General features: G+C 40.3%; 1 protein-coding gene across 1 annotated transcript; it reads right to left on the bottom strand.

Moving 5' to 3' along the window:
* Positions 1–1,412: 1,412 nt before the first annotated feature.
* On the bottom strand, positions 1,413–21,656 carry DENND6A (DENN domain containing 6A). Its single transcript, XM_042823317.1, has 20 exons — positions 21,477–21,656; positions 19,055–19,093; positions 18,919–18,961; positions 17,296–17,408; positions 16,153–16,233; positions 15,690–15,795; positions 14,576–14,655; positions 13,215–13,277; positions 12,479–12,534; positions 12,021–12,143; positions 11,751–11,846; positions 9,149–9,243; positions 8,243–8,308; positions 8,084–8,148; positions 7,466–7,555; positions 5,625–5,678; positions 5,430–5,539; positions 4,724–4,826; positions 3,780–3,854; positions 1,413–3,286 (listed from the first exon to the last, which is right to left on the bottom strand). Exons 1-20 carry the CDS (start codon positions 21,639–21,641, stop codon positions 3,155–3,157), a joined length of 1,755 nt encoding a protein of 584 aa, XP_042679251.1. The 5' UTR covers positions 21,642–21,656; the 3' UTR covers positions 1,413–3,154.
* Between the last annotated feature and the right edge of the window lie 1,168 nt (positions 21,657–22,824).

Genomic DNA, 22,824 nt, shown 5'->3' with positions numbered 1-22,824 from the left:
GCCGTGTCTGCACGCTGACCCATTCCGGCCTTTACACAGCTGCTTCCAAAGGAGCGGACAGGGTGCAGACACAGCCCAGGACAGAATCACCCACGGTCGGTTTGCCTGAAACGACATTAAGTGCACTGACATTGTTAGTTCTTCTATTTCTGTGGAGCAGTCACCATTAGCATCCTTTTAGTAACAGCTTTCCAACGCAGACTGCTGAAGGTTGACTGTAAAAACTGAGCAGATTCTGTGACGGGTGTCAAAGCAGTAAATTGTATCTGTTAGCCTGGGACATCCCAGGCCTGTAGGCCTTGAGGAGGACATCATTCAGGATGGTCTGAAGATGTGGGCCCACTTGGCAAGAAAAACTCAGCACTCATGTATCTTTAGCTGAACTACCTTCACTATAGTACTAAAATCACACCTGCAGGTCAAAAAAAACCCTGCCCAGGTGAGACCCTTCCCCTGAGCAACATAGTGCTGGAAGTACAGTCAGCAATACAGTAATTGTAAATTGCCAACCAAGGAGGATGGACTGGAGAAATTGCTAAGTCTGTAGCACAGATAGTTTCGTTTGGGGTGCTTGACTTGTGGGAAACCACCGAGCACCAGGCTGTGCAAACCCAAAATAAATAAGCAGAGTCTCAGTGTGTGATTATTGACTTATTGCACACTGGGCAACAAATTAACTTTTCAGACAACACAACTATAGAAATCTCCTCTCTTACCAGCCAAAAAGAGACAGTGAGACTGCATCTCTTCTCCCCACCATCCAGTTGAGGGTTTGATTTTTAAGTCACATAAAAAAAGGTAAAATTACTAAAACTAGAAGTTCCTGCACAGTCATTTAGCCTTCAAGCCCCAGATGAATGAGGATTACCACAGGCTCTTTTACCTATATTTTAAGTACACTGAACTGAAAAAACACGGATGGAAAAATTCCAGTCCAAGCTGGCAACTGCTTTCTGCAGCTGATTCAGTTCCTTGGCTATAACACTACTAATGGCTGTAACACTACTAATGGCTGAAGCATCCCAGGCTAAAACATGCATACCCAGCGTCAAAGGACTGCAGAGAGACAAGATCAGATGCCTGCAACAAAGAAAGACCAGTCCTAGCATTGCGCCTACATTTTGCCTAGGCCTGCAGCTCTAACTGAAGATCCTTTTGAACTACCAGCACTAAAAGCATTACAGGTCACTGACAAAGATGGCAAACAACCCCATATAACTTTTCCTTTTGCCTTTCTTTTGAACAAGATTCTAATAATTGCAGCTGGTTCAGGGATTTGAGCTAGTATCAGCTCCTAAAGGTCACCCGAAGGAGATGGCTTCACCAGGTCCCACAAGGCAGCAGTCTCTACAAGCTGCTGAGCAGCCTTGCTTACATCAAGGAGAAAAGTCACATCCATGATCCAAGTCATGTAACTTCCAAAAACTGAAACTCTTTATTTTCTTTTACAAAAATAAGTATTGCAGTCGTGATAATATTGATCGTGGTTGTTACCAGGTTACATTGTTCCAAGGAACTACACAGTGCTCCAGGTTAGCTTTATGTTAAGAATGGCCACTTAGTAATTTCTGAATTAGAAATTATATTCATCAGGATGTGCAAACAAAATTCCAAGTTAGAAGTTAATGCTGAAGTGGTGCAGTTTAAGTAACATGATACATACATACAACTTTTTGTCATGAATAACTATACAAACCATAACAGTATTAAAATACACATTTTCATAAAAATAGTCACGACACTTTGTATCGAAATAAGACATTTTTAGAAAGATGGTATGAAATACTTATTATACAAAAGCATTTTCTTATAGCGGGATTACAAGGTCATGTGCTTTTAAAAATTCCATCCAAGCACTTAAAAGTAGATTTTTTTGATAACTGATCCACTCGTCATGTAAGTGTATGCTGTGCGTCCACGATAGCATCAAGTTTATTCTACATGAAACTGGTCAAGGTATAACCCTGCATGTAGAGCAGCTGAGTCCGAATATACCACCGAATCTTGCTCAAGAAGATAAGCATCACAATTGTTGCTTAGTACAGAACACTACTTTTTCATGCACATCTGCTATGTGCATATACCGTAAATAATGTCCCTCTACAATCTTCCTTTGCCACAGTTTGACCTCTCCATAGGCTTTTGTCAGCTAAAGTCAGCATCCTCTTCTCCCCACCCCATTAGCTCCTCACTGACCCTATTGCTGTAAGTAAAAATTAAAACCTAAAAAATAAAAAATACATATTTATAAAAATTTCTGACAGAGGCTGACTATGGTCTCCAGCTGAAACAGTCTGTGTACTGGCTATCTACTGAAATCACTGATGTTAAATTCTGTATTAGAACGACAATCTGTTCACTGTGATGAATACATTTACACTAGTGAGCCACTTTAAATCCTGAACATCAGCAGTTTAAAACCACAAACTGGTATACAGTTACTTGATATTTGTTTAAGGCATTTGAGCAAAAGCACCCTAATTAACCAACATCAAATGGAAGCAATTTCTCTTCGGGAAATGTTTGTCAGCTGCCTTCTCTTCTTTAAAGATGCTAAATTAATATGGTCTTTGGAAAGAGGATCAGAAGGTGAAAGGAAGATATAGTTAAGAACCATTCTGATTATTTCAGCTGTCCCTGAAACAGTTTCATAAGCCGTTGATGGTTTACCAGTAGAATACCCCCGTATAACTTGGTGTACTGACCAAGTCACATATTATGCCAGTTTGTTTTTTGTTTTTTTTTTTTTTAAAAAAGGAAAGCAATCAGATACTACATCAACAGGACAGTACAGGATCAATATTGCTTACCCCTGAGTTAACAGCATTGGGTATAGCAGCACCAATTAGAAAACATTCTGCAGTGCCAGCACTGCACTGTGGTCCTACACCGTGGAATAGCTTCAGATGCCACGGATTTGTCTTTAAGAGCACTTATTTCAAACATTATTAGACACAGGAATTCCTTTAGTTGCGCTGGTACTTAAGTGAGAAAAACAGTGAGAATATTACAGTGGACCATAGCAGTCGTAAAGTCCATTTGTAGTGTTACTGTACTGGTTAGATCTTCGTCCTGAACTTTGTAAGCCACTGTGTTCTGTGATACTACATTCACCTGTTTCCTGCACACACACACAAACACACACCAGCAGGAATCACGTTGTGCCAGTTTTGAGCAAGATGTCCTGCAAGTCATCTGGAAGTGCGAGTATAATATCACGGATGTGTGCCTGCAGCTTCTTCAGCGTATCAGTTTTCACAGGAAGATGTTCTCTGTCAGCCTGCAACTGCAAAAGGTACAACAAAACATGACCTGCCAAAAATGCCAGTTTACCTCAAAACACACCAAAACGACATATTAGCAAATGCAGAAAATGAATTCCTCATTTTTTAACAAAGTAAAATGTGACCTGCTGATCTGGTCAGGTGTTCTCACCATCCAGCTGAACTAATGCTCAGTTGGACTGTCAGCAATCGCAGTAAAGTTTGGTTCTCTGCTTCCCTGAGTATTCAGCCTTGCCCCCTCCCAAAGCGGTCACGAAGCTCCAAGTGGTTTTAACAAATCAAGATCTGTGTAATGCTAACACAAATGGCTGAATGGAGAAGCTGGCTGACTTCTCAGGTAGAAGTGTTTTGTGCTTTGTTTTAAAATAATCAAGATGACTGATTTATGGAACCTAAATATCAAAAATCATTTTTGTTAAGTACCTATAAGCTCAACTATTTAATACCTCCACCTTGCTTAGCAAGACATCTTTTAGCCATATTGAATTCACTTACCAGTTTATTCTTTAACTTCAAGACCAGATCAACTGTTTCTACTTCAGAATGCTTCTGACTCCAGAAAACCAAGTTCTAACAAAAATAAAAATTAAGCACTGATGTATTTATGACAATACATGCAATTTTCAAAAATAGTATTAATGTGCACCTACTGTTCAGAGTGGGTCTCCTTTCCCTTGTTCTTATGCCATTTGCTTAATTCATTTTACCCACATACTGTCTCTGAACTACAGAATCAGTTTTATTTGCGTATTTGCTCAGCCCTTAGCATAAAAGGATGGCAGGATCCAACCACAATACAAACAAATATAAAAAGTTTCATGCCAAACAGGCTTAGATTAAATAGCATCTAGAACACAAAATGGCAGTGAATATTTACCAAATCACGTTAGCCAGCATGATGAAAGATTGAAATAGTGTCGGGACATTAGGGGTTCCTACCACGTAGTGGATAAGGATGGATCTTACAACAGAAGTTCACATATGTAGCATTCTATTGTTTATCAACAACAAATTTCACTTCTCAGGTTCTAATTTTGGATCAGTTAAAGGCTTATTTCCCATCCATAACTAAGTAGTTGTCTATTTGCTGTGATACCTTAAACATTGTAACACACTTTGAGCTGTACCACAGTTTATGAGAAATAAAACATCAAGGATGGAAATTGAATGAGATAACATCATCAAATAAGATGAAAAAAGTAAAATAGAAACTATTACTTACAACCAAAAAAGTACTGGAGATGTTTTACACGTGATTAGTCATTATACAAAAGTAAAATTCATTTCATATTGCCCTTTTTTTAAATGTTAGTCCTAGTCTGTACTTGGTTAGCCAACTCATGTTTTGCTAGAATGTACTTGACAAAATTCTTGACATTTTTACGTCTAACCAATGGATGCAGCAGGAATCAATAACCACAGCCACCCATTTTTCTAACCTCATTGCAGAGTGCTTCCAAATGAAGTGCCTCCAGCTTCTGCGTCATTTCTTTCTGCCGGCTTCTAAACCAGCCATCAAAGTTCGGTGATTTCAAAAAATGCCTGGAAAAACACAGAAGAAAAATAAATTTTATAATTCAAATTCTGACAAGTTTCCTATGTCTTCAACAGTACTACAGTTACATTTGAGTTGGAGGAGGTATTAGGACCCTTCCTTTGTTCACTGTCTGAAGAATGCAGCATTCTGAAGTAGAGTTTAACAGTAGCTTCTGTTAACCCAGAAAAGGATTGAGAAAAAAAAAAACAAGTAAAGAAAAGATGTTTGAAAGACAATAAACTTCAGGAATTTTGTCAGGAACAAAACAGGGCTGAGTTTTAAATGTTCCCATTTTAGTGTTTGACTGAAAGGGAAATAGCAAGTTAGAACTAGACCTTCCCTCCACACAGCCATGCCAATAATACTTGCACACAGATGCCCACAGTGTTAGCAGCATCTCGTGGTAACGATTAATGGGTGAGAGAAGCCGATTTAAGTAAGTAAACTACAGCAACCATCTTCAATTTCTATTGAATCATAGATTCAAAAAGTCTTATAAAGTCTTACTTAAACCAATACCGATGATAAGCTTGCTCAGGAAAAGAATAGTGATATAACTGATGGTTTTTTTGTTTTGTTTTGTTTTTAATGTTGATGAAATAAATGACCTGTAAAGTCCTATCCAGTCTCCTTTTAAACCAGAGGTGAGCTGTGGTCCTGCTTTTTCCAGCGTCTTCATGAAATCATCCTGGCTAAAATGCCTCAGCTGTGGTGGACTCTATAAAAAGAGAAAAGAGATCATTAGCATACAGTAACTGTCTTCTCTATCAATCTCCATCTCATTCCAACTGTATTTCCCATACCTTCCATGGTGATATACATTTTTGCAAAGGCATTAGGCTTGCCACGTAACGTTCCTAGAGAAAGGAAGAAGAAAGGTTGTTTGCATAAGCAGTATTTAAGATACACAATCCACGTGTATATTTACTTATCACTTGTGACCACAGAGTTTTCTAAGTACTGGTACAGGGTGGGGTCAATGCATATTTACCATATAAGAATATAAGGAGGAGCTTATCTAATTCCATTTATATTCCTCAGCTATAGAAACTGACATTTGCTCAGTTCTATAACAACACATGGAAAAGGCAAAGCAGGAAAGGAAGGAAACATACAGAATATATACTGAACTGCAGCCACTAGCTAACAGGTTTTTTTGGTAGTCCACAGGTACCTTCATTACCTTCATATCAGGGGTGATTCCAAACAACAACCTCTTGTATCAAGTATTTGGAAATGTGTCTTAAGAGTCCAGCTGCTGCACCAGCTGTGGGCTGCTCTGCAGTAACAATGCTTGGCAATGGCACTGGCAGCCAGTGGGAGAGCCAAGCTTAAGCTCTGACTACAGAAGGCAGCTCCTCCTTGCCAGATCACACAAACAGGTTGACACAACCTGTTATTCATCTTTAAAATCTGTAGGCAAACAGTCACATGTTTTGATCCATGAACATGACCAGCTCTGATAATGCTATGAAAAGCCTGGTTCCATCTTTAGAGAAAACAAAGCTCCCCCTGTATTTTTCTTGATGCAAAGAATGTAGAGGGTGATCTCAACCTGTGTATTTAAGACTTGTAACAAATTAATTCATTTTCTTGCTTGAAGTGCAAGTTTGAACACAACAGTGGATATGCCAGAGAAAGGATTTAGGTTCACCCTATGTGCCCATCCTATCTCAAAAAGATAAAAGACATAATAAGGAAAAACTCCTCTAATTGTTAACATCCAAGGGCAAACAGAAATTCAATCTGATCACGGCATGCTCTAAAACACTGAAAAGTTCAGGTGATCCACAAAGTGATTAGAGAGCACTTGAAGGAAATAGCAGATATATAAAATCTAATGCTTGAGGTATCGCTTCCCAGTGTTAAGCACTTGTCCAGAGAAATGCCTTAACTTTGCACAGAAGTGTTTGGGACTTTGTAACTCCAAATGCCAAGTAAGAGCACATTAAAACACATCTATCATTATCCAATTTGGTTATAAAAGAGATGGCAGATTTCAATTTCAGTGCTAGTCAAAGCCCCCCAGACTGTTAGTCTGCATGGGTTCAACAACCTCAACTCAGTATTTGTTTGTCAGCATAAAGCTGTGCCATTAGCTTGTAGCCAGTAGAGCAAGATTTCCAATTACAGGGCTGGTAAGCTTTTACTATTACAGTAAATAAGAAATCCCATATTTAAGTTTATTTCAGCCAACTCTCTTTTCAGTGAAGAATTAAAAACAACGTAGTGAACATTTAGCATTCCAACAAATCTCATGTCCTGATTAGATATCAGGCAAAATTTGCCTCCTCAACTTAGCTGAGGAGACCTGAACAGGTGAAGAACACCATGTTTAAAGAGCCAAACAACAGATACCTGCCGTTTGCCAAAGAGCAAGATGCTGTAAACTAAATTATTCTGATTCAGCAAAATTGTTTTTTTTTTTTTAAATGTGTGACACCCTGATAGACAGTGAGTAGATGCATCTCTGCCTTTAATTCAAGTCAGTCTCTCCTTTGTAAGAATTTAAATAGCATCTTCTAGAGCCAGCTGATCTTGCAGAGGTTTCTGGAAATCTGCTCTGTGTTAGGAGAAAAATTACTTGTATTATCCCCCCAGCTACCTTAAGAAATCACTGTAAGAACAAAGTCTGACAACTTACTAAAGGAATAATGAAACTTTCTGTCAATTCCAAAAAATACCGCCGAAGAATCGCGCTCTGTGCTTCTGTAGGACGTTTCTGTTGTACACCCTTAAAAAGAAAATCACAAAAAGGCTGTTATTACAGATATGTAAATAGGGTATTTTTTAAAAATAATATTTATTCCAGTAGTTGTGTGTACACTTGTCATAAGCTCACTTATTGCATTCCCTATGCTGAAACATGGAAACAAAGCAACAGGATCAGCCCTTCAGTGGCTGATTTTCAGTTACAAGTTTGGAAGCTCTGGTTCTTGAACATGCATGAAATTTCTGGACCAAAGAGGTCGGGAGGGGGGGCAGCAAGGTGAAGAGGTCAAAACAGATGAACTGATCCGTCACTTAAATTACCTAAATTATAAAGCTTCTTGAATTTTACAGTTCACTTAGTTATGCAAACAGCTAACAAGAAGCCCTTTCTCCTACAATGAGAATATCTAAGTATCTATTCAGTCACGAATTGGGGCAAAGGAATCAGAATGCAGTTTCATTGTGATTATGCAGACACAGCTCAGCTCTAACTGAGAACAGGGTAGGGCAGCATGCAATACAGTTGCCATTAAGAGACTTACAGTATTACCTTTTGTAACTGTTTAACAATTTCTTCGTCTTTGTTCAAGTATGGCTTATAAGAGGTATAAACACCTAAAGAAAAAAGGCAGCAGCATATAGCCAAAGGAAACTGTGCTTCTTTTGAACTAAAAATACTGGTGATTTAACTCTTAGGTGACTTTATTACCAGGTTTGGAGTCCAAAGTTTTTAGGTTCTTCAGTTTTTTCACTTTCACCTGCTTTGGAACATCACCTGCCAAAACATTCAAAGCCACCTGTTAACAATCCTGGAAGCTCAGCAGCCAGAACTTCCCTTTTATCTGGTTGGATGTTTGACTTTAGAAAAAATAATGGTATGAAATCCTGCAGGAACTGCAGAGTGGGATGAAAAGGAGGAAAAAAAAAAAAAAAAAAAAAAAAAGAAAAGGAAGACTGTAGTTTCCAGATCCTAACCACAGAACAGGCAGCATTTTGCTTTTCTCCTCCCTTCTCTCCATCTGAAAGAAGCATTCTGAAGCTTGGACAGAAATGATGTATTCTGAAGTAAAGCAAAAACTTCCTTACTAACACTGAGCACAGCACCTATCCTTAATTACTGTGGTAAATGCAACATAGCTCATTGTTACAGATTTTATGATGCATGACCCTAACCAGGTATTTATACGCCTCCTACTTGCAGCACTGAACCAGCCACACAAACAGCTGTGTGCAGGAATCCCATGCCATAACTGCAGTTCTGCAGGATTTTATTACAGACTTGCAATCTGCAATACCAAGTATTACATTAAAACTCCACTCAATTATGCAACTAAAATGCCTACCATAACCAATCAATAACTACTGGAATATTACAGGATTAATTTATTAATACAGCTTTTTTAATGGGTCCTACATTTCTCCGCACTTGCTGTGACTGATTTATTAAATCCTAAACAGAAACAATGTTTCTCAACACAGATACAGAACTTGGTATGAATGAAAACTTACACATGGTTAAACATAAACTAAATTCATCAAACCAAATGACATGTTTCTTCATAAACAAGCACACATATCTTGTCAGACAGGATTGCAGAAGACATTTATGCCGTACCTGGAAGCTTAATATCTCCAATCCTGATGATGTGGGGCCAGTGCTGGAGAGTTTTTGCAAAAAAAGGATTTGTCACCCCTAGAATAACAGATGGTCTAGAAGAACAACGACAATGTTTAAAACAGGACAGCAAGAACGTGTGTCTCAGTGAACACAAAAGGCTTTAACTTGAAGTTATTTCATTTTTGTATTGATTTTCAAAAGTTACAATTTAAGTTACAGGTAAAGATGAGCTTACCAAAGTTTCCAAGGTTTAGAAAATGGCTACACAGGTGTGTGAAAGTCAGCAATAGAAGTGCTGTATGGAATCACAGAACTGTAGGGGTTGGAAAGGACCTCCAGAGATCAGTCCAACCCCCCATCCTTCTACTGAGACTCTCAGCTCTATGCTGCCTACTTAAAATAATGAGAACAGGGTATTACCTGAATTATTACTGTGGATTTTGTTTGTTTTAAATGATCAGGAATCTGACCCTACATTAGAAAGGGTAATTGCTATGTTTCAAGGTTTGATTATGACAAACCTTGTAGTAATTTTGTATGCATATCAATACAAGACTTTTCAGTTGAGCTACCACTCAGATGACAACACGAGGCAAAGAGACACTTGCTGCTCTGCTTCCTTTCCAACACTTCAGTGTCCTTTATTAGAAAGCAATTATCAGGCAGAGAAGTACAAGAATGCTAATAGCATTGCCCCCAAGCCTGCAACCTCTCAGGTTTTCCCATCTACTCATTACAATCTGGCTTTGAGGATGCATACAGACAGCCAGAGAACAAGAGGCAGTAAGACCACAGGGCTGCCATTACAGCAAAGGGCTGCAGAATTTGGGATTTATATTATGATTACATCATTTTAGTGCTGTAATTTTCCATATAGTGGCTGCCAACCATTTTATAACCACACTCTAGCTAAGGAGAGTACAGCTGCAACCTCATTGGAACTACTGCAATAAAATAGATTATTGTCACTTCCTCAGATTGGTCCTAAAAGTCTCAGATTTTGTTACGCCATGAATGCTGTTCTTAATAAGTTTCCTATTTCTTAGGGAAAGGTGGGGAGAAAAAGGAAAGTATGTTCATACTACGACGACAAGCAGGCATAAACATCTGTGCTCCTCTTCACCTATTTTTGACTCGCATTCCTCCCTCCACTTGCTGATTGTAGCAATACATGTTTTGTAAACTCATTAGGTATTCAGAGGCAGGAAAAAAAAATCTGAACACACAGCTCTGTAGCTCAGTATCATGTCTGGGCTATGAAAATAGCAGTTTTCACCTCTCAGCCTCATTGCAGCATAGAACAGGCAGTACCAAATTGCACTGAAGTCTTCTCTTGTTTATCACTGACTCAGCCTACACTATCAAACCTCTTCTGAAACTTACTGCTGTTCAACCACATCCATCTGGATCCATTCAGTTCCATTATTTTTGATGTTTATACAATCCCACTTAACTCATTAGCACTATTCATTTAAACTCACTGGGGTCTCCAAATATTGTTCACAATTTCTCCATATTATCACACATGGTTTATATTCTCTTTTCCAAAACAACAATGAAGACCATTATCCATAAAAACACCTCAACACTTTATTCTGCTGTACTCGATTTGTGATGGCTAATCTTATGTTCTTATCACTGTCACAAGAAAAAACAATCAACATAAGAAACAAATTGATTCTCAAGAGGCACAACCTTAGGGGTGTTAAGCATAGCCTAAGCACACAGAATTAGCACATCTCCTGCCCATTTTGTGCATGGTCAAAAGCACCCTTCTTTGAGCCACTGCCTATTTCCAATCCTTTCGTGTTTTTATTTTTCATAAGAAAGCAAGAGAAATTCCAGCTCTGTTTCACATACGAAGCTTCCTAATATCTTTCTATTTGCTACACATGTATTGATACAATATGGGTGGCTGAAGTTTAGCTAATTCTTCTTGAAATTATTTTTAGAAATTAAATTACATACTGCATAACTATCCCCATGGAATACAACTGTAAGCTCAATGCCTACATTTAGATCTTTTTCCACTGCTGCATCTCTGGCAATGGTTTTTGTTTGGGTTTTTTGTTGTTTTGTTTTGTTTTAAATTGAGAAGGAAAATACAGAAAAAACAACCAACCACAAAAGCTAACACAACAACCACTGTCTGTTCAGACATTAGGAAAAAAAAAAGTTTAAAAAAAGATCAGTAAATCTAAGACACAGCCTATACCCACATCAAGCTGCATTTAAATAACGTAAGAAATATTGTAGGTGTATGCTGTCAAAATGAAAGTAGGACATCAGTAAGTTACAAGGAGTCCTTAAAGGAGATGTGAGATTCATGCTTTTTTTTTTTTTTTTTTTTTTTAATAAAAGGTAATTTCTCAAGTGTTTTCAATGCTTTTCTGACAAATTGAGTGCAAGTAATTCATTTCTGGATGCACTGCCTCAACTAGTGACAACATGAGTAGCTAACTGCTGTATACTTTTAAGAATTATCTTACAGTAAGCAGTCTCAACTCCCTAATAACAAAAATTCAGAATAGCTTAAAGCAGATTTGTGGTTACAAGCGGCTTTGAAAGACACCCTCAGAACAAAGTTTGGTTTACTTACGGAGCTTGTGTGCGGGTTGTGTATTCTTTGAATTCACTGTCGTGTATGGTAAAGTATGGCCTGAAATCACTGCAGTACTTTAATGGTGAAATACAACTGCAGAGTAGAAAGATAAGAAGTTGTTGTATCTGTGCAATGGAAAGTTCACTACAGAAAAATCGAAATTAAAATGTATAAGGCTTTGCTATATTCAGATACACCCAAGTGGCACCCAGCTGCCACTGACAGTGACTCACTTGGTCATCTGTTCTGCAGCTCCACCACACTTACCTCACAAGTGCCAACACGGTTTCTGAAGATTCTGCTGGCGATGGTGCCATGACAACAAGCGGCTCCCCCAGCAGCACCAGTTCCCACAGCATCTGAATGTGAAAGAACACTGGACAGAAACACCTAAAATGAGATTGAGGGGTTTTAGTACATTTAACATAACCAGAAGGAATACATATTTGACTGAGTGAAAACAAGGTTTCCAAGAGAATCTGAATTGGTTGAAAAATGTAAAATAACATTGCAAAAGGTAATGTTCAACAGACTTGCTTATTTATTTCAGTTTCACGCTGTACGTTACCTGAATTCTTTTTTTAGGTAGCTTTAGAGAAAAAGAGTATTAAAAATAACACTGATAAGCATTAGCTTGTGACCTATGAGCTACGTATTATGGAATCCTCATTAATATTTAACTGGTGGAAATTCACAGTTAGGAATAAATTAATTCAAATTCCTACCTGAAAAGATCTACTTCATGAACAGTTGGTAAGGTCATAGAGATCTGAGCATCTGCCTAAAAGACATCACAGTACTAGCTTTTTAGTCATGACAGCTATTAATTAAAACTTTTCCTTTAATGCTTACAGACAGTAGACAGTACGTACCCTATATCCCACTACTGTACTTAATAACTACTGCAGTGTGTAGTACATTATGTCCACAAGTAACTTTTTATTAATCTAAAAGTTTCTCCTAACACCACCTCCCCACACAGGCATACAGCTTTCAGTGCTAAAGTGATACAACACACTGATGCTGTTTCAAACAAGAGCTGCACAGCATATGAAAGAAGACACAGACAGATTTGTTCTACAACCATCTTCCATGGAAAAAGAATTTGAATGTGTTTTTTGTCCTCCAAAAATAGTTTAGTACAGTTTTACCCATTAAAAGGATGTTTAAGTTGTTAATTTTGCTAGCCAGCTATCCCTACCCAAAAGCAGACAACTCGTCATCTCCTGAAGAGCCTGGTGTAATTGGCTTTAAACATCTTTCATACGAAGAATCCAACACCAGGCTCTTCTATTTGAAGTTTCAAAGACACTGAATTTCATTATCACCAAAATATGTGGGGATTTGCTACCAAGCTTTTATGAACAAGTAACCAAAAAAATAAAAGCACAACAAAACCAACAAAGAGAACTGTTGAGCTTTGTCTTAGAGCTATACACAACAGCAGCATCTGATCTCTACCTGGTGCATATTCTGTACTATCGGGGTCGTTCCAGGCTTGTCACGATATGTCGGAACTCGCAGCTTTGAAAGAAAGAGAGAAAATAATTCATTTTCCTTGTATTGAAACCAGGAGTGACCTAAAATAAATGCTTACAGACAAACTGCAACATTTAAAGACAATGTCACACAGTACAATTTTTAACTTGCTCTACAGAACATCCACAGGGCAGGAAGGTTCCACAGAGGGATCTGGATAGGCTGGACTGATAGGTGGAGACAAACTGTATTAGATTCAACAGGGCTGAGGGCAGCGTCCTTCACTTGGGTCACAACAACCCTGTATGGTGCCACAGCCTGACGGAAGAGTGGCTGGAAAGCTCCCTGGCAGAAAAGGACCTGTGGGTGTTGGTCAACAGCCAGCTGAATACAAACCAGCAGTGTGCTCAGGTGGCCTAACAGGCTGACAACATCCTGGCTGCTATCAGAATTAGTGTGGCCAGCAGTACTAGGGAAGTGATTGCCCCCCTGTACTCAACTCCTGGTGAGGCAGCACCACAAATACTGTGTCCACTTTTGGGCCCCTCACTGTAAGACACTGAGGTGTTGGAGTCTCTTCAAAAAAGGGCATCAAAGCTGGTAAAATGTCTATAAAACAAGTCTTAGGAGAAGCAGCTCGGGAAGTTACTTAGGCTCGGGGGAGACTCTATCAGGCTCTACAATTACTTCAAAGGAGACTGCAGTCAGGTGGGGGTTGGTCTCTTCTGCCAAGCAATAATGTGACCAGACAAGAGGAAAGGGCCTCAAATTGCATCAGAAGAGGTTTAGGTTGGATATTACGAAAGATTTCCTCAGAGAGGGTTGTGAAGCACTGGAACAGTCTGACCAAGGAAGCAGTTGAGTTACCATCCCCAAAATTATTTAAAAGATTTGTAGGTGTGGCTCTTGGGAACATGATTTAATAGAAGACTTGGCAGCTCTGGGTGAACAGTTGGACTTGATGACCTTAAAGGTCTTTTCCAACCCAAATGATCCTATGTTTTTTTTTTCATTTTACTTGACCAGAATTGAATTCTCAGTATTTTCAAGTGATACTTAGTATTTTGTTTGGCAAATATAACTAGCAAATCCAGCTAATCTCCTGCAAATACCAGAAGATTAATACAGACACTGCACTAGTAGTGATCTGGAAACATCTCTCTAATGTCCACAAGAACTAAAAAAGATTACTCCCTAATCAAGGAACCTAATCAAGAATGGAGCGTAAGTCTGTTCCTATTCTCAAGTATGAGACACTGAAAACAAGGCAGAGTACAGTGAGTACATACACAGTAAGTGGGGAGGAAAACATCATCAGAGAAAGGTTGTGCTGAAGTTCTTACCTTCATTACGACACCCATAATAGGCAAGTGTAGTACTTCCCCTGGAATTGGTGGTGGCCAACGATCAACATCGCTGCAGACTTAAAGAAAAATAAAAATGGACTAAGAACAATTTATAACTAGTTTGAATGCACAGTAACTCATGGTATTGCAGTCATCTTAGTGCACACTGAAATCGTAAATTAGTTCTAATACCTCAACAGTGTTATTTATATTTTCTTCACTCATACTCTAGAGAAGTCTTACAGCGCAGATGACATTCTTCACGTATTCATTAGAACTGTGAAGGTTTTCATTTCAAGAAAACACTATTGTCTTGTCTTCCTTTTATAGCAACCTGGTTCACAATTCATTGAAAGACCATTACAGAAACCCTTAAAAAGTACATATGAAGAAACTGGACAACACACATACAAAAATAGCTATCATAGGAAAGAGAGATGCAAGTAGTTAGGGGGAATTAAAAAAAGTCTTTGGAGATAATAATAATAAAGTTTGCTTACCAAGCTTTTTAGCATTTTCTTGAAAACAATTTAGTATCACTGCTAATTCTAGTAGTTATTTTTTTCCAGAACTTACTGTGTTTGTAATACTGTCAAAAAACTCTGTTTATCTACAGGTGATTACAAACAATTCTTTTGTCAAGAATGGTTTCCACCAATTTCTGTTCACTATAAGTACAAAGACAGGAATTTTGTATAGGGCAGACTGAGGGAATATTTAGCAGCACTGCCCTGTTGCTGCTCCTGCTTGGGTAAAACAAACACACACACTCCCTGCCAGCCCAAGAAGACAACACACGTACAGCTGCTTAAGAACATTTGTCAGAATGCCTGAAAGGATTCAACTTGTGGTGAGTACAAATTAAGGACTGATGTCAGCTGCTTGTACTGCTAGCCCCCACGGGGATCTTGCACCCCCCCCAAAAGGATCCAGAATCAGATCAGTTCTGTTCAATTATCTAGACAGAAATCAAACCAGTTTGCTGAAGTTTCAGCCCTCTACCCTGCAGAAAGACAAATGCACAAACTCAGATGTGGCAGTTTGCTATTTCCCCAAAGCAGTTAGGAGATATTACAGGAGTGTTTCTGGAACAACGTAACAGCAGCACTACCTGCTTCCAGGAAAGCCTCACTTTTTTCAAAATATTCCGGTGCTATTTGCTTAAGCACGGTGCGAAAGAGATGGACATATGGCAGCTTGCTGATGAGGACCAGTGACTGCAATAAAGCATAACAGCACAAAGATGTCACTCTAAGTTAACACCTTCTATCGCAGCTCTAACTGTTATCCTCAGAGAACATAAAACGTGACTTTTCCTCACACGTACAAACCAACCACACATGACCACAATCAACTGCAAAGAAAAATCTCCCCAGTTTCCAACTTCTTGTTCTGATGTAATGTTTTCTTCTAACAGTGGAGCTGGAACATACTCACGCTCACAGGGAACTCAGACCAGGTTACTACAAACCACCACAGCATTTAGCTACAGGAGCAAGATATTCTGCTTCCCTGATGTCTCTGAAAAGCAATTATCTTCAAAATACATATTTTCCTACGAAAATCAAAATTACCTTCTGAAAATAGCCCCTTTTTAATGATTTATCTCGAACTTGTCTGAAATACACATAGCCATAGTAATACGCTGGATCTTTCTGCAAAAGAACCAAAAGAATTCAATGTATCACACTGATACTTTCTGTCTTTTCAAAGGATTCTATAGGGCTATTTACATGCAAACTCAAACTGATTAGATACAGTTAAGAAGGATTATTCTGTTTACTGACATTAAAATCTTTATGAGCACTTCAAAGACAAAGTACCACTGTGTGGAAAGAGTTGTCCTTTGTGGCTTTGCTATTTTTCTATCTACATTCTCTTGAAATACCACTGAAAGCAAAACTAGAATAAATTGCCAGACGAATAGGTCAACACTTAAATTTTGCAAAGTTGCACTAAAAAGATGTTAGCAGCTACAAAACTTAAAGAAATGGGAAACTTGAAAAGACAAGAACTGGTACGTAATATGTCAGCGTTACAAAAGACTGCTGGAGTAGTAGCAAGCTCTCAGTGATAAAACATCAGCTTCATACTTCTTACATGCAGGAATTCAAATAATGGCCACATAAACAGAACTGAGAATCAGACTCCCACTAGCATAATTAAAGGCCTCGGTATTTCAGTGTTCCATAAGAAAATGCTGGTAACTTTTTGCCTATGAACTCTTGATAATGCCTCCATCTTAAAAAATAAAAATAAAAAAGCAAAGAAAAGAAAAAAAAAGGAGGGTGGAGGGGAAACAAAACGGAGAGAGACCTCTCAGCATTGTGCATTTGTTTGTTTCTGTTTCATATTCTGTTTTTAAAAAGTTATGAAGTGTTTCAGATGCAAGGGATTTGACAATCTGATCTCCAGGCCTCCGGACACTAACAGAACAGCTCTGGTCACTGATTTGATTTGTTACAGCCCCAAATCCATGAAAACTCAAGGAATAGTCAGAGGAAGTGATTATTAGTTAATTGTTGCAATAACAACATACTACCAAAATAAATAAATAAATGAGTGAATCTGCTCAGCTTCCTCCCTCAGAACACCCAGTTTTTGTTCTTCATGCACGAATTTCAGGATTAGCCTAGTAGCTGACATCATTCAGAAGATCTTTTATATATATATATACACACACACAGAAGTATTACTTTTATTGTTTTATTACCAACCTTTAAGTAAACTGGTAGATCTCTATCCAAGTGGTCCAGGAAACAACACACAGAAGCTTTCCTTCCAGAAGACCGTCGAAATCTAAAGCAAAACTGCGTGTCGCCAAGACAACCTAATGGGAGAAGAGAGAGGGAACAGCAAACGACAGCATTCAGCATTTCAACTTCACCACAGAAAAAGGGAAATGCACTCCAATTGTGCCTGTTTATAGATACATATTCATATATGTTTTAAGTAAACAATTAGATGGTTTTGGCAACAATAGCTTTCTTTAAACAAGAAGAAGAAACATAAACTCTACTTTGTGAGTTTGTTAGCTTTGAAGATTCAGATTACATCCCTGAACAGCTCTACTGACAGCTGCCCAACTGTTCTTACACATTTTCTTGGTCTGGCTGTACAGTTCTGCTCATCTTGAACAAATCTCATTCCTCTCTTCAATGAAAGCATTTAACCTTTGTTTCTTGTATACCAAGCTGGGGCAAGCTAATGCAGAAGTTGACCTGTAAGCTGTTCTCTTGTGGTTCTCTGTGCAAGCCTAGGACTCCATTAATAATTTTACTTACCGCTCTTGTAAGGGCAAAATTAATAAATAAAGCAGCCTTAGATCCTAATGCATTATTTTGTACCTTCGGTACCTTTCAAAGGTTGGACAAATTTGTAACTATTACCCATGAGTCAGAAGGAAACTCATTTTCAGTAACAGAAGCTTTTCCTCTGTTTACCCACCGGATATCAAGAAAAAATACCTTAATTTTAATGACATAAAGACAAAGGAGAAAAGAGCTGAGGCTTTTTTTTTTTTTTTTTTTTTTTTAATATTATGTATACCAGAAAGCTCTTACATATTGAAAGCACCTATCTGCATCATTCCATAGCAGAAGTGTTATGCTGCAGAGGAATCAAAAGCAAGAAGTACATGCAGTTATGGGGACAAATGTGTTACTACAGGTTTTGACTGTGATAAAGAAATAAATGTGAAAAGACATGTCTGTACTTCTGCCATCTCTTTCTGCAGGTGGTCCAAGCCTTCAGCCACATGCCTCTAATTCCTCTTTGGCAGCAGAACAGGAAAATTTGGATGAAAGAATTCAGCAAGCAGGACCACACAAGGCAAAAAAGGGAAGAATAGAAAATTTAAATTACATGTATTTTTCCTTCAGGACTGTTCTCCTAAATGCTTTTGATTTTTAAAAGTCCGTTTCACTGTTAGGAATTTAGGAAATACACACTTAGATTTACATATTTACTAGAAGAATGCCCCAGACCCTTCCATCTGCTTCCAAACTCTGGGCTTACACTTTTCTCCTCAATTACAAAAATATTACTTTGTTTAAAAGAGATATGTATCTCTTCTATATACTTGCAAAGTACCTTAGAACTTCTGCATGCACATCACCAGGAAGGTCTTGCATACATTCCTGATATTTCACCCATAGTAAATAAAGAATTCTCAGGTCTTACTGCAATACAAACAACCATAGTTTTATACTTAACTGCAACTTTCCTGTACTGCAATATTAAGGTTTCCAGAGAAAGGATTTAATCCCAAACCCTGGATTTATACTTGTTGAACAGCTTAGTCCAACAGCAGATGACTACAGAACAGAAAAAGCACTTACCTGAGTTGGAATCTGGAAAAGACAAGTAGCAAATATTGGTTTTCTAAAGAGTAGGGAAAAGAAAAAGGACAATTACATTTCCTGGTATTTCTAAACTAAAACCAAACGACGTATTTACACAGCAACCACTACTTACCTCTTTATCTGTAAGCTTTGAATGTGGAGGATATATTACCTACAGGAAAAAGAAAAAAGGTAGTATTTCATTAAAAAATACACCAAGTATAAGTAAACAGCTTCTCTTAAGTGTTTCTACAATACAACCCTCAAATACTTGTCAGCTTTAGACTACTGACTATGATAAATTATTAATGCTGTGCATCTCTTCTTACTCATGTGCTTTTTAAGCTAATGATCTTTGAGAGTAGATTAAAGAACACCTCTACAGGGTGTTCTGGGTGCGAGCTGAAGATGATAAAGGTACACTCAAAAACTCAGGCTATTTGACATTTGGCACAGCTGGTCCTAAGGAAGAGCAGTTTGTGTTTAACTTGTGCCTAGAAGATGCAGTTACTGTCTGAAATCTGTTGCACTGGGTAGTTAGATTGGGATAACCAAAATTCAATCACAGAGCACCTACCGTATTAATATTAACTGGTGAAGATGGAACACTTGCCACAAATGAGAATCAGGAGTGTGAAAGAGCAAGAATTACACCCACAAAGCCACTTACACTGACAAAAAAAAGGTTATTTGGCATTGCTTACAATGCATAAATCACAAACAATGTGACAACTGAAGGCACAACAACAGTAACTACGCCAGTAAGTAAGAAAAGAGCAAAGAATGAAACAGAACCTCAGAGCATTCTGCTATGCCAAGGCGATGTTGTAACCAACTTAAGTAATGCACTCCATCACAAGTCGCTCAGCAGCTGCACGATGCCGCGCTCGCCTGCATCCAGTCAGAGCTTTAAGCCTACAGTTAGGCTACGATGAACGGGGCTGCCAGCAGGCTGGAATTCATACCCCTGTTGCTCAGCAGCTACTGTACCTTGGCGGAAGTCAAGTGAAGATGAAACCAAAGGAAGTAAAACCAGCAGCAAGTGTTATCGTCCATCCCATCGCATCTCAGCCTTTCTGAGCTGCATGGGTGGCCACCTCAGTGATGTAGTGATAACGAAAGCAAGCAGAGCCCAGGTGAAGGTGGTTTTTTGTACAAACAAAATACAATGTTTTGAATGACCTTAAAGAAATACAAACAGAAAAGAATGAGAACACCATTTCTGTGAGCTGCTGCTAGGCCAGAAGGTGCAGAAAATGAATCTGCCTATCAAAAGCACAAAAGAAAATGCAAAATAAAAAAGAAAAGTGCAATTTAAGACACAAAGGAGCAGAATGATGAGAGACCATAGTTCCCTGCTTTCCAAATGCTTCCCTTTGTAACTTCAGTGTTCTTACACACATTGTTGTTCCTGCCTGAACTGGTCATCTCATATGCTGGACAGAAAAGAAAGGACACGGCCTGAAAGGCAGCATCATAGCAGAGCCCATGCCAGAAATTCCAACTTCCCTATAGATGTAAGTGCACGCTGTTGTAAGTGAAAGGAAAGTAAGTGGAAAACTGTGACTAGTTGGAGGAAATATAACAGCTACTTCAGAATCCTCCCCTGCAATGCAACTGTAAGGAAAAGGCCCTACTGCTGCAGATTTTGGCAAAGCACTGCTTCTGTCTAAGCAGTTTCCAGAGAAGAAAAAAAACAACTTCTTTTGTGTAGTTTGAAACTACACTGCATTTGCTTTGCATTTGTGCATCTCTTAACATGCTGTAATGTTAAGTAACCTCATTCTTAGGACTCCAACTGAAACTAAAAACGTAACTAAAAAAACTCAGGCCGTAATTCCACACACGTTAAGTTTCATTTTAGGTGTGCTTTCAGCTACAGTGAACCGGACTGCTACCAGAGCTGCCTGCTGACCACACAGAGCCCTGAACATCCCTCACCCACACACAGCGCCTCTGCCTCAGTCCTGGGCTACACAGCACTATCACCCTCCTTGCCGCCAGCATTCGGTGAGAACAACGCAGATGCTGCCATAGGACGCTGGTTTATTACTTGTATTTCCCCTGAGCCATTGACACACATCAACTCTGCATTAAGGATTCTAACAGCAACACTAAGCCAGTCAACGCGCACCCCTGCTAAAGCACCGTCCCAGCCACAACAAAATAGCCCCAACCGGTTTCTGCACGGGCACGAGATGAGCACGAGATCGGGACGTGAAAGCGCCGAACAGAGGCATTTCTGCAGTTTATTTCTCAGCCCCATCGGCTGCTTCGCGCAGCTCCACGCGCAGAGCTGCAAAGCGCAGCGGCACGGAGCAGCGGCCGGCTGGGATTTCGCACTTGGCAGCACCGCAGTTCCCTCCCGGACGCGGCCGCGCTTCCCCCGCGGCTGTGCAACACCGCCCCAGAGGAAGTGCCCGATTCCGGCGGGACGATGGGCCGCGCCGCAGAGCCGGGCGTTCCGGAGGGGGGGGGGGGGGGGGGGTAGGGGTTTGGGGGAGCAGCGATGCGGCCCCGTGCCCGAGCCACGGCGCCCGCGGGCCCTTACGTACCTCCACCGCCTGGCCCAGCTCCAGGTCGAAGCCCACCACGCACACGCAGTGCAGCCAGGCCGAGAAGCGGTCCCAGGGCAGCAGCGGCAGGCCCCGCTCCGGCCCCTCCGCCGCATCCTCCCCGGCCTCCGCGGCGCCGCCCGCGCCCCGCTCCCGTAGCGCCATGGCGCTGCCCCCGCCCCGCGGCACCGCCGCCTCGGCCCGGCCCCGCCGCCGGGAGACACGTGACCGCGCACCGCCTCCGCCGGGAGAGACCACGGGGCGCCGGAGGGGAGGGGGCGAGCGGCGCCGAGAGCCGAACCACCGCCGGGGGTGTGCGGAGCTCTGGGGCCGGCGCTGGGAGCGGGGAGGCACCGAGCGAGCGGCAGGCAGCGCCGGGACGGCAGCACGTCGCGCGCAGCGCCGAGCACCGCATGGAGCGGGCAACAAACAGCGAGCCTCTCCTGGCCTGTAAGCCTTAGCTTCCCACCGGACTTCGGACTGACTGCTACTTACAAAGCTTGCCTGCAGCAGAAGCGGCCCGGCTGCCATTTCTCCCACGCAGGAGGCGCAGATATTACCGCCGAGCTAACGCGGCTCTACGTCCTTAATGGGAGACGCAGGAGTATTGGAACGCGCTTCTTCATTAAAGACTCATTAGCAACATTTGGTTAACTATCAGAATAAAACCGTAAGAAACTAAAGGATGCTTTCATCTTTATCGCAATTTCCTAGACAAAGAGGAACAAACGTGTAACTCAGGCAAAATCACGTTATCATTGTAATGGCTTAAGACACAGCAGCCTGCAGTTACCATAAGCCATTAGTGGCAAAGCGAACTGCAGATCCACAGTAAGATACGGCAGCGTTAGCGGCTGTGCAGGAAGGCTCTGCAGCTGCTTCAGCTCTTGTTCCTTCCTGCCATTTCAAACTCAGTAACTGTTACAGGTTTGCTCACTCCCAGGTTCTGTAAAAGGCTGCTATGCAGAATAACACAAGACTGAGGCTTGGGTTCATCAAGTCAAAGTTGTGGCAGTGATTCTATTGCAGTACTTAATGTGCTGGTCCCATGTAGGAGCTGAAACAGGGCCTGGCTAAGAGCTCTTGTCACTTAGTTTAAGAAAAGATACTATGTCATGGCTTCTTACACACCTTCCCTGGCTTGTATTCTTGCTATCATTGCTGCAACAAAATAACAGCAGTTATTATTATATATATGTTATTATTTAGTCTCCTCTATTTTTATCTTTCCACATGTGGGGGGGGGGGGAAGTATTCCCTTAGATATATGTAATTGTAGACACACAAACTGAAGAGAATAAAGTATTTCTCTGACTGATGTTCCCTGCTCATTTTGTTCAACGTCAGT

Source organism: Centrocercus urophasianus, unplaced genomic scaffold, assembly GCF_019232065.1.
Source record: "Centrocercus urophasianus isolate 14NV4802_14NV808 unplaced genomic scaffold, USGS_Curo_1.0 seq_22, whole genome shotgun sequence".
Lineage (NCBI taxonomy): Eukaryota > Metazoa > Chordata > Aves > Galliformes > Phasianidae > Centrocercus > Centrocercus urophasianus.
Note: the sequence above shows the minus strand (reverse complement) of the source record. Positions and strands in the feature narration are given on the sequence as shown.